At 42.3% G+C, this 15,396-nt stretch overlaps 1 protein-coding gene across 8 annotated transcripts in view; it reads right to left on the reverse strand.

Annotated features, from left to right (window-relative positions):
* The window catches only part of MBNL2 (muscleblind like splicing regulator 2), a 157,269-nt gene that overhangs the window by 39,989 nt on the left and 101,884 nt on the right, over positions 1-15,396 (reverse strand). For all 8 annotated transcript variants that reach the window (XM_059144490.1, XM_059144493.1, XM_059144488.1 and 5 more), the window contains exons 4-5: positions 4,902-5,102; positions 1,913-2,176 (exon numbers count right to left, since the gene is read on the reverse strand). In XM_059144490.1, coding sequence (XP_059000473.1) covers positions 1,913-2,176; positions 4,902-5,102 — 465 coding nt within the window. The remainder of the gene's footprint in view (positions 1-1,912; positions 2,177-4,901; positions 5,103-15,396) is intronic.

The following is a 15,396-nucleotide window of genomic DNA, read 5'->3' on the forward strand; positions in this document are numbered from 1 at the left end:
CGATGAGGTCTTCACTAACAGGATGGTAAGACAGAGTCCATATTAGAGAAATAAACAAAAGACCTTCCTTGCTTGCTTAAAGTGTTCCTTTCTCATCAGCATTAAGTAAAAGATTTACTCCTTTGTATTCTCAATACCGGATCTGCAACCCAGAACTTACTATGTGTTCCAGTTCCACCTCCACAGCCCCCCACCCCCAGCTCTATTCTCAATTATAATCAGTTTTGCCAACTGCTCTTTTAACTACAACAAAAGAGGGAGGATTCCTCTGTATTGCAGTTAGAAGATCGCGTTTTAAAGTATATCTTTCATCTCTGAAGTCCTATCTGTTTCTTCTTCTTTTTTTTTTATTTTTTTTTTAAAGATTTTATTTATTTATTTGACAGAGAGAAATCACAAGTAGTCGGAGAGGCAGGCAGAGAGAGAGAGAGAAGCAGGCTCCCTGCTGAGCAGAGAGCCCGATGCGGGACTCGATCCCAGGACCCTGAGATCATGACCTGAGCCGAAGGCAGCGGCTTAACCCACTGAGCCACCCAGGCGCCCCCTATCTGTTTCTTCTAAGGAAGGACTGCCCACTGGGTCCCCGCTGGACCCCATCGTGCATTTCCATCATCACCGAGGAGCACTGTTACTCTCACTTACTCAACTCCAAGCTCCTCAAGGGCAAGAAAATCTGCTTAATTTCTGGATGCTCCCCAGCAAGGGTCCAATGCATGTTAGCTCTCATCACATGTTTTGAATGAATGAATGAATGAATGAATGCACAGTGTCTATCCAATAGTATAATAGGCTTCTGATAAGCCAGCGATCTCAACTAAAGCTAATGAGCAATTCCTACCACCTAGAGGGATGGCTCGCAAACTGTGCCGCACACTGGAATCCCAGGAGCGTTTTCAGAAAAGGCCACTGCCCCGGCCACACCCAGACCAGTAAAATAAGAAACTCTGGGCGAAGGGGCCCATATTGGAACCTCTCAAGACCCTTCAGGTAATTCCAGAATACAGCCAAGTTTGAGAACCAGGGTTCTAGGCAGGTGCCTGTCCACTGTTAACGTGTATACAAAACACCTGAGGATATTTTAAAATTGGAATTCAAATCCCAAAGGGCTTGGGTAGGGCTGAGGCTCTGGGGCTGTAACAGATTCCCCAGGGATGAGGAGGAAGACGAGGAGGAGGCAATGGAGGAGGAGCAGCAGGAGGAAAACACGGAGGCGGCAGAGGAGGAACGGGAGGGAAGCGGAGGGCAGGAGGCGGTGGCAGCTGGTTTCCAAGGGACAGTACAGTGACTCAGGAGGCGGGGCTGGGTTACAGCCCCCCCCCCCGCCGCCCCCGCCCCCTTTTTAAAGCACCAGTCGGTAGAGCTCCGTTTTCCTCTGTTTGCAGACTTGATGTTCTGCACACAATTTCGTTTAGGGGGAGAAAGTTTGAAGGAAAGCGGGGGAAACAGGAGCGCGCTGAGCCAGTCACTGCGGGTCACCTGTTGCTGGCCGCTGCGCTCCGCGGCAGGGCTCAGCCACCCTTCCCTCGCCGGGGCGGCCCGGGCCCCGCTTCCCGGGGGCTCCAGGCGGTGGCCCACCCGGAGGAGGAGGAGGAGGAGGAGGAGGAGGAGGAGGAGGAGGAGGGGGAGGAGCAGCAGCCCGGGCCGGCTCGCTACGGGGCGGGGTGGGTGCTGGCGGCTCGCGGGGGTGCCCTGCGCCTGAGGGATTTACTTATTGTGCTGAAGAAGGGAAGGAAGGGGGGAAACAAAAACAAAACAAACCGGGGAAAACACCAACAGAACTTAGGCAGCGGAGCAGCGGGGATGGCAGCCTTCCCTAGTTCCCGGCGTTGGGGAGAGCGTGGGCCTCCCGCGGGGCGCCCCGCGGCTCCCCGGCCCGGCGCAGGAAGGTGCGCGGCGGGCGCGCCCCACTTACCATGACTGTGGCCGCGGCCGCGGCTGCCTGGGCGGCCACCGCCGCTTGGTTGGCTTGGTGCTGCGCAGCTTTGATTTTGGCCTGCAAGTGTGCAGGAGGGTGAAAATATTTGCATTTCTCCCTCATGCAACGCCCCTTTATGTAATCCATACAAACGGTTACGGTGTTGTCGTTTGTGTCGATCATGGTGCTGTCTGCGGGGTGTGCAAAGCGGCAGTCGGTCTCCCCCCGGGCACAGTTTCCTCGCTGGAACTCCCTGCATACCTAGGACACGGGGGCGAGAAGAGCGCAAGATGCAGAAGGAAGCCTGAGCGCCGCCGGCGCAGCCATTTATGTTTAAAAAAAAAAAATTTTTTTTTTTTAAAGGAATAAATGCTTTTCCTTTCTTTTCATGGTGGCTTTTGTGCCATTTCCATACAAAATCTGATTGTCAGGGACTCAACCAGGATCAAACTGATGAGTTTGGCTGCGCCCTCTTTTCTGAAGTGAGACTCTGGATTTTGAAAATAAGTCAAAAGTCTGCAGTTGGGCTAAAATCATGAAAATCAACAAGGCCTCCCTTTATCTCTGGGTAGTGTGCGTATCTCTGTATCTACTTTACAATAATTAGGACACAATGTATGCGTATATGTATCTATATATAGTATGGAATTTGGACATGTATGTCCATATCCAAATCTCCTCCTGTCCTGAGGACTCTGGGACACCACAGGCTTGCTGGATCACAGACCAAGCCCCTAGGGCGGGGCTGTACAACTCCAGACAGAACTGGGGGAAACAGACTTGTTCCTCCCCTGAGGATGGGCACTGGGTGGGGTGAAACTAAATACCCCTGTTTCCCTCTAGGTCTCCCCTGCTCTACAAAGATAACTTACACTTACAGTCCTTAAGTCAGAACTATTGTACCTAAGATGCTGAAATTTGCATTTTAAGCCACTCTGTTACTGTTTTTGACAGCACAGACAGAAAGGAAAGATAAAAAGGAGAGAAGTAAGTGGAGGAGAGTAGGAACAGTTTGAAGTGATGTGTTGCTGTTGCTTTTACAGTCCGTAATCCTTAGTTATCCTGAAGTCTCGGGTACTAGAATGTTCCATCCTCTAAGGATACTGGTGGATCAAAAGTTTACCATGTAAAGAAAGTTTTGTTGAGAATTTAAGGAGTATTCTTAATTCTGCCCTGAATGTCAACAACATAAGATGACATGGAAAATAAATAGACAAGATAATTGTATTTATAAAATATCAGTAGCAGGGCAGAACTAATAGTAAAATTGTAAGTTATTTCCCTTTTAGGCTCTCATTCCAAAGTCAATATGTTGAAGTGGTGGTTGGCATCCTGACCATCAGTGACGTCATACGAAGTGTCACTAACGTGACAGACGTGCTCCACGCAAGTCAAAGGGGCTTGCAAAATACAGTTTCACTGACCAGTGGCCAAGAGAGTTTGAAGGGTAAGCAGATAGGTCACAAAACTGCTCCTTCTTTCCTCCTGCTTTGGCTACAAGCCAATATTCCATCTTTAGTTCATAAAATGTACAAAATAAAAATTACTCAGCTGTTCCCATCAATTCTGAGTCAGCCTTCCTCTCAAAATGCAATCCTCCAGTCTGAGACTGCATTGGAGGTGCAGACCGGCCATCAAACGTTTTCCAAGGGTCTCTGTGCGTGGCCAACTTCATGCCTAGTTTGAAATAAACTCTAAGCTGCCCCGCTAAAGTCACTGTCAATTATTTTTCAATGTCTTTGTCTACTAGTCCTGATGGGGAGGAGGCTTTGTCCCCAACTCGGCTGATTTGATTTATTTTCTAAACCACACATTCGGAAACTGAACACTAAAGCTCCAAGGGTCCAGCAGGTGGAGCCCCAAACACTTTTGCAGACCATGAAAGGTCTGTTCTATACTCACAGGGGCTGGCTGGATCAAAACAGTACTGTTAGGGAACTATACTTTTCATTTGGGGATCCATAAACTCCAGATTGAAGCTGATATTAGGGAGCCACATTTTACTGCCCTCAAGAATTAAGTGGTAAATATTTATAATTAAAAAAAATTTTATTGGGTCAATATTTAAACAAATGCACCTTGAAATAATATTCTCCAGTGATCCAACATAAGCACAGTGAACATCCTAACTGTATATACATCACCTAACAACTCTAATGGGTAATGGCATTAAAGGAGCTTGCTGAAAAATCTACGAGAATCTTTACGTACCTGTATAAAATGCTCTGTTAACTATCACAGCATATAGTATGTAAGATAAATCCTCTAACTCTGATGAAAGAGAAATGTTACCCCATAAAGGCTGACTTGACTCATGACTTAACAGTTATGTTCTATAAATACATGACCTTGTTTTCTTGACTTTTATAGAACACTTGAACTTAAAGAAAATATCTCAATTGATAATTAAATTGGCCCAGCTTCCAGTTCCCCTGCTTACCAACAATACAGCCAGAGCTGAGATTCTGGAACATACCAATAGAACCATATTAGTTCTTAAAATATTGACATATGATCACACCAAGTGGTCAACAGTCATGGTTCTACTTACTCCCACCCCTGTGCCCAAGTGTCCCCCTTGGCCTGACTGCTGGACCCCTGATTTGCCCATTCTCAGACCTTTCCAGGATCCATCAGAGGTTAATGCCTGGCACCTGGAGGCCTTCAGGAGCCATCTCTATGGTCTACACAGTGATTGACTGATAGTTCCCTTGGTTGTTCAATATTTTGCCCCTGAACACACATTCCTGGTCGGTAAATTTTGTTTGTGCTAAGCTAATTCTTTTCCTACAGACTCATTTCCTTTATAGTCTGCCTTAAATGGAAACCATAGAATTACGAATGCAAGGCTTTTAGACAAATGTGTGTGCGCGCGACCGTGCACATGGCTGTTGCAAGACTGAATGAGTATCTTACAAGGGTTCACTTACATAGAAGTACACTTCTACCCCAAATGCATCTCAAACCACAAATATAATTGAAGTACCTCCAGCTTGTCAGTCCTGAGAAGTTTCTGAGTTGCAGTTGAGCCCGGGACCGTGACGGGTGGACTTCCGGGAACAATAACGGGTGTGGTGGGTAGAATTTCCGTTGGGACTAACCCAACTCCAGGGGTTACAGGTGCTAAGTAAGGAGCAAAGCTAATCGCCGTGTTTGTCCCTATGGCGGGACCTACAGGAAAAGTGGGCTGTTAAAGGAAGACAACATAGGACAAAGATTTCTTTAGAATAAAACTTTAAAAAATCACCAGCAATTCATCATAGACAAGACTCTTTGTGTACATAAACCGGTATCTGCGAAAGCTCATTAAGCTTCCTTGTTTTGTCTTGCTTAATAAAAATGAAAGCCATATAGATCCTCTATTCCTAAAACCATACCAAAAAATCATGGGAGAACATTGTAGAAACCTAATTACAGTGAACAGGTTAAACTTTTATTTCTATTAAGGTGTTCTCAAGAAAAGAAAATACAAATTCTCGCTTTAGTTGCTCATCATTCCAAACACTGGATGTTAGGGAGTAAAACCTATGGAAGGCTGACTCCAATTCTCTCCTTTCTCCTCCAGGGCTCTCAAAAAGGGTATGAATAAAGGAAAAACCTTGAATGGTGCCTGATTTTCCAGTTGATCAAGTTTGTACATTCTCAAAAAGTGGGGATTATTTGGGGCTGTATTTTCTCAAACTCACCAGCATGTTCCCGTAGCCCATCACTAGCACACACGTATCCCAGTGTCCATAGGCAATATTCATGGAAACCTGCTATTTCATGGTCCAGCACATCCATGTCTAGATCCAACCCTCCCTCCCTAAAGGTTTCAATGGAAGAGCATCATTTGGCCAATTTCTCAACTGGCCAATTTTTCAAATGGCCATTCAAAGTTAGTTTGGTTTCCTAGGTCAAAATCAGCACAGCCATGATAAATGCATTCCGTACCTAATTCAACTTCTCTATCCCTACACTCCTTGTCCACAGCTAAGAAGAAATACACTAAGGCGTCCATAAGATGATTATTTTTAAAAGTTCCCCCTAAAAAATACACCTCTCAGAAAGGAAATAATATAAGAGAACAAGAAGCTTTGTCTGACTCTTCTAGAACCAGTGTTAAAAACTGAAGATGTTGGGATGCCTGGGTGGCTCAGTTGGTTAAGCAACTGCCTTCAGCTCAGGTCATGATCCCAGAGTCCTGGGACTGAGTCCCGCACTGGGCTCCCAGCTCAACGGGGAGTCAGCTTCTCCCTCTGACCTTCTCCCCTCTCATGCTGTCTCCCACTTTCTCCCTCTCTCTCAAATAGAAGAAATCTTTTAAAAATATATTAAAGAGAAAACTGAGGATGCTGAAAATTTTTCTTAGAATAAATTTTACACATTGGGGCGCCTGGGTGGCTCAGTCAATTAAGCCTCTGCCTTCGGCTCAGGTCATGATCCCAGGGTCCTGGGATCGAGCCCCACATTGGGCTCTCTGCTCAGTGGGGAGCCTGCTTCCTCCTCTCTCTCTGCCTGCCTCTCTGCCTACTTGTGATCTCTGTCAAATAAATAAATAAAATCTTTTAAAAAAATAAATAAATTTTACACCAAATTGTACCTGAATGGTTTTTGTTGGTTGCTTGCTTTTTTAATTAATGGATGACTTTTAACTTATTTTTAGAACCAGTGTGCAGATATTTGCAATTATGTGTTAATGCAATTTTCTAATACTGAACCATGCCATTGGCCCTGTCACTCTACTTTGCTATTTATACATTGTGAGTAACATTCTTGTTTTCTATTTATGGCTCTGAATGAGCCGTTGAACATATGGGAAAAATAACAATCTATGTTTATTAAACATAGTTTTTGTTGACAGCAATAATGGAAAAATATCTCTTACGAATGCTCATGTTAGAAAACAGTGAAATATTGATAGTCTGTGCAGGGAGTTCTCAGAGAGTCTGGAAGTCTTTACCATAGTGGCTGGGGGCCACAAGAGGTGATTCTAATGGTCTGCGAGCGCTGTCGAAGCCCTCCCATGAGGGGCTCTTAGATCTTTATGGCTCAGATGTAAAATTCACTTTGGGACAGAGTTGCAACATGAGGTCTCACCATGGGAAATAGATGGCAGTTAGGAAATTTTTTCTCCAAAATTTTATATGTGTATGTTTTCCATTTTCAACCCATTTGAGCCATAATTACAAGAATGTTGTGGTTTTCAGGAACTATAGCTTTTATAAGTTAGTGTTCTTGAAAGAAAGCCAAGTGATTTAAATGGTATGACTACATAATGTTAGAATTTTAAAAAGATCAACCCTGAAAGGTCATAAATCACAACAGATCAGTGATTCAAAACACTAGCTCTATCACAAATGCCTGTGGGGAATTTCTTAAAAAGAGATATGCCAGACTCAATAGGTCTAGGCAGGGGCCCCGAAATTTGCATTAAAAAAAATTTACTACATGATTTGATGTGTGGCCCAGTTTGGGCACCGCTGTCCTAGATGAATTGTGAAAGTAAGTATTAAAACACTTGTACTAAATGTGTCATTTAACCCAGAGACCAATTATCAAAGTAAACACTGAAAGAAGAGGGTCCTCCCCCCACACCCCCAGTTTTGACTTTCTGTAGCAGCAAATTCTCAACCCCTCCCACTGTGGAGCATTTGAAGTCAGGGTCAGAGTGGTGACATAAACACAGCTTGTACCTTGACTGTCAAAAGGATGTCAGAACCTCAAAACTCATTTCCTGAAACCTTTTCATGTATCAACAAATCTATTACAATTAGGAAGATCATAATTTCCAAAATGTATGTTACTTGTTCATCTAATGTAATGATCTAAAATGAATGTTGCAGTTTGTTTTACTCATGATAGCTCCGACACGGCTCGGAGAGAATATTATTTAAAAATAAAACCACAGATTTTAGACTGAGATTGATCTGAACTCAAATCCAGAGCTTTGCCGATTAATGTTTATCCTGGGCAGTGAGTTAACTTCCCTGGGGTTTAGTGTTCTCAACAGTAGACGGGACATAAAACTTTAAGCTCGCTCAACTTAAAACCTTAAGCTCAAGAGTTGGGGCAAACTGGGTATTATTTCTCCAGCCCCTTCCCATGGTCAGAACTCCATAAACAACAGCTCTCATCAGTAGTGTAAAATCTAGCATTAATAAGGTTTTTCCCCCAAAAGGCCCACTGCTTCTAGAACAGGAATATAACCAGCATAGTAATGTGATAACAGAGGAATAAACTCTATTAATGATTAATAAATGATAGCTAATGTCTTCTCTTTTTTGAAATACAGGCTAGGAAAATATATACTTTCTTTCACGTGTAGCTGAAAGTTAAAAGTTTATAGGTCTTAGGAAGATAGAGTCAATGAGATATTTTCTCTCTCTTTAATAAGGTGTTTTTCACTGAAGGTAATGAGTAAGAATTAAAGTTAAGGTCTTCTTTGGAGATGAGCACTCCATTCTTATCACGGTTGACAGTAATACCTTATGCCTCTGAAGGGTTCGCAGTGTTCAAATTTTTCTCACACACCTCGTCTTCTTTAACCTTCTCAATATCCATGAAGGGCAAGGGTGGCCGTGTGAGAACTTGCAGGTGAAAGCAGTTTAGAGTAGAGACCAAATGGATCATGCACGGTCAATGCCGCCGAGGCAGAGTCAAGGCAAAGCACCCAGTTTGGGGCTATTTCCCTTCCTCTGCACTCCCTAGATTTTGCTGGTAATTTCTTAAAACAGAAGAGGGACAACAGCCCCCGCCCCAGCTGCGCTAATGTCTTTGAGCGTAAGGCCAGAGTGCTGGTGGGGAGCTGTGTCCGACCATCAGCCTCCTTCACATGGGACGGGTGGGTGAGGCTGTTCCCTACAGTGGTGCCCTGGAAAAGTGGATCCCAGATCCCAGAATCAAATTAAACTCCCCCAGCAGAGTCCAGGCTGACATCATGTCCTCACGTCTGAATTCAGGGCTTAGCTGCAGCTAAGAAGAGAAGAGCAGCACTTCCAAAGGATTCTGGTCCCAGGGCACAGCAGCCCGTGCCTGGGAGCCTTGGCCCCATGGTTTCTGCGGAAGGTCTCCCACCATGTTGTCTGAAATGGGATCCACTGGGTCCTTGATCATCTCCCAGAACTAGCTGCATCTAGAGAGGCTGGAGGACAAAGCGACGGCGTCTTCTGGACAAAAATGGCTTCTGAAATGCTGGCCTTGCTATTTGTAATTGCTGTACTTCATTCCACATTCCTGTGTTTCTCTCTTCAGCTTCTCCCATGCTAGTCTTCTTTCTCAGCACATTACACCAGTAGATCTGGGTTCAAAGACTTCTCTCTCTCTCACACACACGTACACACACACACATTCAGCACGTATTCTTTGATATTTTGTAGTGGAAGGAAAGATCAGTGCTGTGTAGTAATGACTAAGTGGCCTGAGGTATTTTATGGCTCTAAAATTTAGTCAGTTGACTTTTTAAAAGAGGAGTGTGAGAGTTCATACATGTAGAAAGCTTTGACTTCAAAGGTAGGTATTCAACACTCAAACTGAAAGGCTTAAAACATGGCATCCCTTAGCCTGCTCTTTTTTCTTCTAGAAGCATCTCTGGAAGGCAGACTACTCAATGCAAGACCTTGTCCTTGAGGACTGAGTTGTATAGGCTCTTAAAACTCTATCCTAGTAAGGCTACCCATCCCCATACTTCTTTTTCTTTTCTTTTTTTTGAATTGGCATGCAACATTATATTAGTTTCAGGTGTATGATGTAACAATCGATATTTGTATATACTGAGAAATGATCACCACAGTAAGTCATTAAGATTTATCACTATATGGAGGTACAGAATTTGCCTTCCTGTGAAGAGGACATTTGAGATTTACTCTCTTAGCAACTTTCAGCTATGCGGTATTCTTAACTGTAGTCCCAAGCTGACTATTAACATCCCCATAAATTTCTTTCTTTCTTTTTTTTTTTTTTTTAGTAACTGGAAGATTGTACCTTACAACTCCCTCTTCCCCATTTCACCAGCCCCTTTCCCCTGCCTTTGGAAACTACCAATCTTTCTATCTGAAAGACTGATAGATTCTATCTACCTATCTCTCTATGAGCTTGGTTTTTTGTTTTGTTTTTGTTCTTTGTTTTTTGTATAAGTGAGATCATATAGTATTTGTTTTTTTCCATGTGACTTCTTTCACTTAATATAATCCCCTTGTGGTCCATTCACATAGTTGCAAATGGCAAGACTTCATTCTTATTAATGGCTGAATGATATTTCATTGTGTATATACACCACATCTTCTTTACCCATTCATCCATTGACAGACCCTTGGGTTGTTTCCAAATATTGGCTACTGTAAATAATGCTGCAACAGACATAGGGGTGCAGGTATCTTTTCAAATTAGTCTTCTCTTCTGTGGATAAATACCCATGAGTAGAACTAATAGATCATATGGTAGTTCCATTTTTAATTTTTTGAGAAACTTCTATACTGTTCTCCACAGTGACTGCACCAATTTACATTCCAATGCAATGGATTTCCTTTTCTCCATATGCTGGCCATACTTGGTACCTCTTATCTTTTTGGTAACACCATTCTAACAGATGTGAGGTGATACCTTTCTTATTTATTTGAGAGAGAGAGAGAGAGAGAGAGAGGATATGTGTGCGTATGCTCGACTCGAGGGAAGAGTAGAGGGAGGGAATCTTTAAGCAGACTCTTCAGTGAGCACAGAGCTCAACAGAGGGCTCCATGTAACAACCCTGACATCATTACTTGAGCCAAAAACCAAGAGTCTGATGCTTAAACGACTGAGGGAGCCAGGTGCCTGATGTGAGGTGGTATTTTACAGTGATCTTGATTTGCATTTTCCCTGACGATGAGTGTTGTTAGCCATCTGCATGTCTGTCTTCTTTGTAAAAATGTCTATTCAGATCTTCTTCCCCTTTTTTAAAATGGGCAGAGGATTTTGTTTTCTTCTTTACTATACTGTGGTATGAATTCTTACTGTATTTTGGATGTTAACCCCTTATCAGATACATGATTTGCAAATATTTTCTCCCATCCCATAGGTTGTCTTTTCATTTTGTCGATGGTTTCTTTTGGAGGGGAGAATTTTTTAGTTTGAAGCAGTCCCACTTGTTGATTTTTGCTTTTGATGCCTTTGCTTTTATTATCAAATCCCGAAAATCATCACAGGACTGATGTCACCACCCATATTTTCTTTTAGGAAAGAAGTTTAATGGTTTCAGATCTTACACTCAAGTCTGTAATCCATTTTGAGTTAATTTTAGTGCATGGCATAAGACAGTGGTCCAGTTTCCTTCTTTTGTATGTAGCTGCTCAGTTTTCCTGCACTATTCATTGAAGAGACTTTTCCCATTATATATTCTTGGGTCCTTTATTGTAAATTAGTTGACAATATATGAGTGAATTTGTTTCTGGGCTCTCTATTCTGTTACATTGATCTAAGTATCTGTTTTTATGCCAATGCTATACAGTTTTAAAAAAATTTTTTGTTAACATATAATGATTAGCCCCAGTGGTACAGGTCTGAGAATTGCCAGGTTTACACACTTCACAGTACAGTTTTGATTACAGTTTTGTAATATAGTTTGAAATCAGACAGCATGATGCCTCCAGCTTTGTTCTTCTTTCTCAAAATATTTTTTAGCTATTCAGGGTCTTTTGTGATTTCATACACATTTGATGATTATTTGTTCTAGTTCTGTGAAAAATGCCATTGTAATTTTGATGGGGATTATTTGAATCTGTAGATCACTTTGGGTACTATGGCTATTTTAACAATATTAATCCTTCCAATCCATGAGCATGGAATATCTTTCCACTTCGTTCTGTATTCTTCAATTTTTTTCATCAATATAATTTTCAGTGCACAGACCGTTTACCTCCTTGGTTAAATTTATTCCTAGAGATTTTATTCTTTTGATGCAGTTATACATGGGATTTTTTTTCATAATTTTTCTGATTGTTCATTAATGTATAGAAAGATGACAGATTTGTTTTGATTTTGTACACTGCGATATTACTAAACTCATTTAATAGTCCTAACCACTCACTTCTTTATCTTGAGTGTAGACACAAAGGCTGTGTGTTGGGTGGAAGGTGTGGTGTGTGAGGAAGGAAAGGAAAAGAATTGCTGTTATGTCCTATTAGGAATCAGGGAGAGAAAAATTGCCAGGAGGAAAAACTGAAGGGGACTTTTAAAATATGGTGAATTTGAGACAGAAGAGTTATAAGAGGAAAGAACAGTATGTGTTTTCATCCACTCAGTGAGTTATTTTTTGATACAAACATTGTACCAGACCACCGTGTGTACACTTATTAAACTTAAACCCTAATGGGAAAGAACAAACAAAATTATGACTTATGTTTATAGATAGACAGAAAGGGGAGGCCTCCCTGGCAGTGATGGAGGTTTGTGGTGGGTCACAGAGAATGAATCTGGAGTCCTTCTGGACAAGATCAAGTTACCATGTGATGAGCAGTAGGATACTTCCAGCAAGAGCAAAAGCCCACGAGCCAAGCAAGAGCTTTGTGTGTTCACAGAACTGAAAGCCGGGTTTGGTTCCAGTGAATACAGAAAGAGTGGCCCATGATGAGGTGGTGAGCTGGTGGGGCCCAGGGCACAGACAACATTCTAGAGCACAGTCATGGTTACATGTTTACACTTTGTCTCTAACGAAATGAGAGAGCTCTAGTGGGTTTTAAGGGAGTGACATGATGCTCTTATGTGTTACAAACATTCCTCTGGTTGCTGTATGCAGAATACACTGGAGTAAAGCAAGAGTGGAAATTGACAGAGTAGAAAGGAAATATTTGAATAATGGACTGATGGAAGCTTGGGTTGGAGAAGGCAGAGAAGGAAGCAGACTTGAAAGCAGTTATGACAGGACCTGCTAATGGACTGGATGTGAGAGAAGCTGATTAATTTTGGTTTTGAAACTGCTGGTTGCATTTCCTGAAATGGGAACATTGGGCTTGAACATGCCACATTCCTGTGAGCAACTATGTGAACTTGGGGCTCCAAGGAGAAGACTGGAAATACATATAGGGGAGTTCTCAGCTTACAGACGATTTACAGCCATGGGAATGGATGAGATCATGAAGGAAATGCCCAGTGCCAGGAACATCCATGTACAGAAGCCTCTGCACATAGTAGAGGGACACAAAGGGCAACATCGCCAGCTTTTTCTTGGGGAGGAAGACAGATCAGAGAGGAAGGAGCGTTCCACAAAGGAGAGGCTGATTATGTAGGTTGAATATGGCTAAGAGGTCAAATGAGCACAACAAAGCCAAAAGAGACCACTGGTTTAGCAATATGGAGGTCACTGATGAGATAATCAAGGGACTAGGTTTAGGGTAGATGGAAGTTATGAGGGAGTGGAAAAAATATCCATAGTTCTTTGGAGAAGGTTAGTCTAGAAGGAAACCTAAAAATGGAGTTGTACCTGCTACTCTGTATTTATCCTAAGCAGTTCCGTGTGTTATTCATTTCTTGCGGCCTGACAAACTGCCACAAACTTGGCGACTTACAATAATGCGAATTTATCCTTGTATTGTTCTGAAGGTCAGAAGTCTGAAGTCGGTTTCACCAGGCCCAAATCAAGGTATTGGCATTTTGTGTTCCCTCCAGAGGCTCAAGGGAAGAATCTATTCCTCTTCGGTCTTCTGGCGGCTGCTGGCATTCTCTGGTTTGTTGTTTTGCCACCTGTCTCTGCCTCTATGGGCACATTGCCCTTTTCCATAGGTGCCGACTCTCCCTCTGCCTCTCTCTCATAAGGCTCCTTGTGATTGCATTTAATCCAGGAACATGGCCCATCTCAAGATGCCCAACTTCCTCATATCTACAAAGACCTAGTTTCTTTATAAGGTGACATTTACATGTCCCCTATACCTTTCAGGGCCGTTATTTGGCCCACTATACTGTACTAGGTCACTAATTCCTGAGACTCTGAAGTTGTTTGTAGAGTTGATGATTTTAAGTGCATCGTACTTCTCATTCCGGGATTTCTTGGGATTTAGAAACATCTATTGAAATATTTAAATGTATAATTCATTTTTCATAGATGAATCATGGTTATTAACTCCTAATTGATATTTGAGACAAAACATAAACATAGCTTCCAAAAAGAATTTCAAATAATAGTTAACAATGGGAATGGACTTTTCTTATCAACACTGCCATTATTATTATTTTTTAAAGATTTTATTTATTTATTTGACCGACAGAGATCACAAGTAGGCAGAGATGCAGGGGGAGAGAGAGAGAGAGAGGGAGGAGGAAGCAGGCTCCCTGCTGAGCAGAGAGCCCGATGTGGGACTCGATCCCAGGACCCTGGAATCATGACCTGAGCCGAAGGCAGAGGCTTTAACCCACTGAGCCACCCAGGCACCCAACACTGCATTGTTAAGTTCCAGGGTCAATCTTTATGAATTCTAAATAAATAAGAAGTGAATGATTACAATGAGTGAGACAGACACATAATGCAGTATTACTATGTTGACCTTGTTGGTTCTAAATTTATTCCTACAGACATTATTTAATATGAATAACTAAATTATTTTCACTTTAGGTAATTTAATAAAATAATTTACATGCATATATCAATAGAGAACCATAAATTATACATGTGTGGTTTTAAATAGATCCACTTAAATGCCTATATTTGGTGTTAAATGTATTCAAAACTCTGTCTAGGCTGTGCTTAGGTCTAAGCTCCCCTCTACTCATCCTTTGGGATGTGCTTATTTGGGACCTCCTCCAAGTGGCATTTCCTGCCTCATTCAAAATCATAATTCCCTTTGCCTGAATCTTACTTTGCCTGTCTCATGGCTCTGTCTATGCCCGAAAGACGGTCTCATTTATGTTGGAGCCCCCTGCACCTGGCACTTTTTTTTTTTTTTCCTTTTTACTCCTGGCTACTTCATGCCATCATTTTTGAGCAGAAACGTGGAGACAAGCAGAACTGTGAACCATCTGCCCAGATTCTCTCCCTCTTCCCACCGTCTTACCCTTCCCCTCTCATCATGCAGACATCATCGAAGTACATCTCAGGAGTAGCTATCCTTTTTAATTTAGCAGCTTTCAATAACATAGACTTTTCACACAATAAAGACTAATTTTTAAACAATAGTCTTTTGTGTATGTACTTCTTTATAAAAGCAAATTTCCCTCACTTTACTGGCTTTGGCTTTTTTTTTTTTTTTTTAATTAGCTTGTTTTTGACAATTCACCAATGTAAATGAAATTCCCTCAAGCCAAATGCACTCCTTCTCCCCAGGGCCTCGTTCCTAAAACAATTTCCAGACCTTTAAGCAAGTACTTTCAAACACTGAAATCAAGGAGAAAATATGACACAATACATATTCAAAGACTGAACTCCCTTGAGCATTTAATCTCGTGGCCCTGAGCACAGCTGCCACATTGGCCAGCTTCAAGACTGCAGCTTGGGTGGCTAAGGCAGCCTTCTCTGGGAATGCCTTGGGGCCCCCAGG

Source organism: Mustela lutreola, chromosome 13, assembly GCF_030435805.1.
Source record: "Mustela lutreola isolate mMusLut2 chromosome 13, mMusLut2.pri, whole genome shotgun sequence".
NCBI lineage: Eukaryota > Metazoa > Chordata > Mammalia > Carnivora > Mustelidae > Mustela > Mustela lutreola.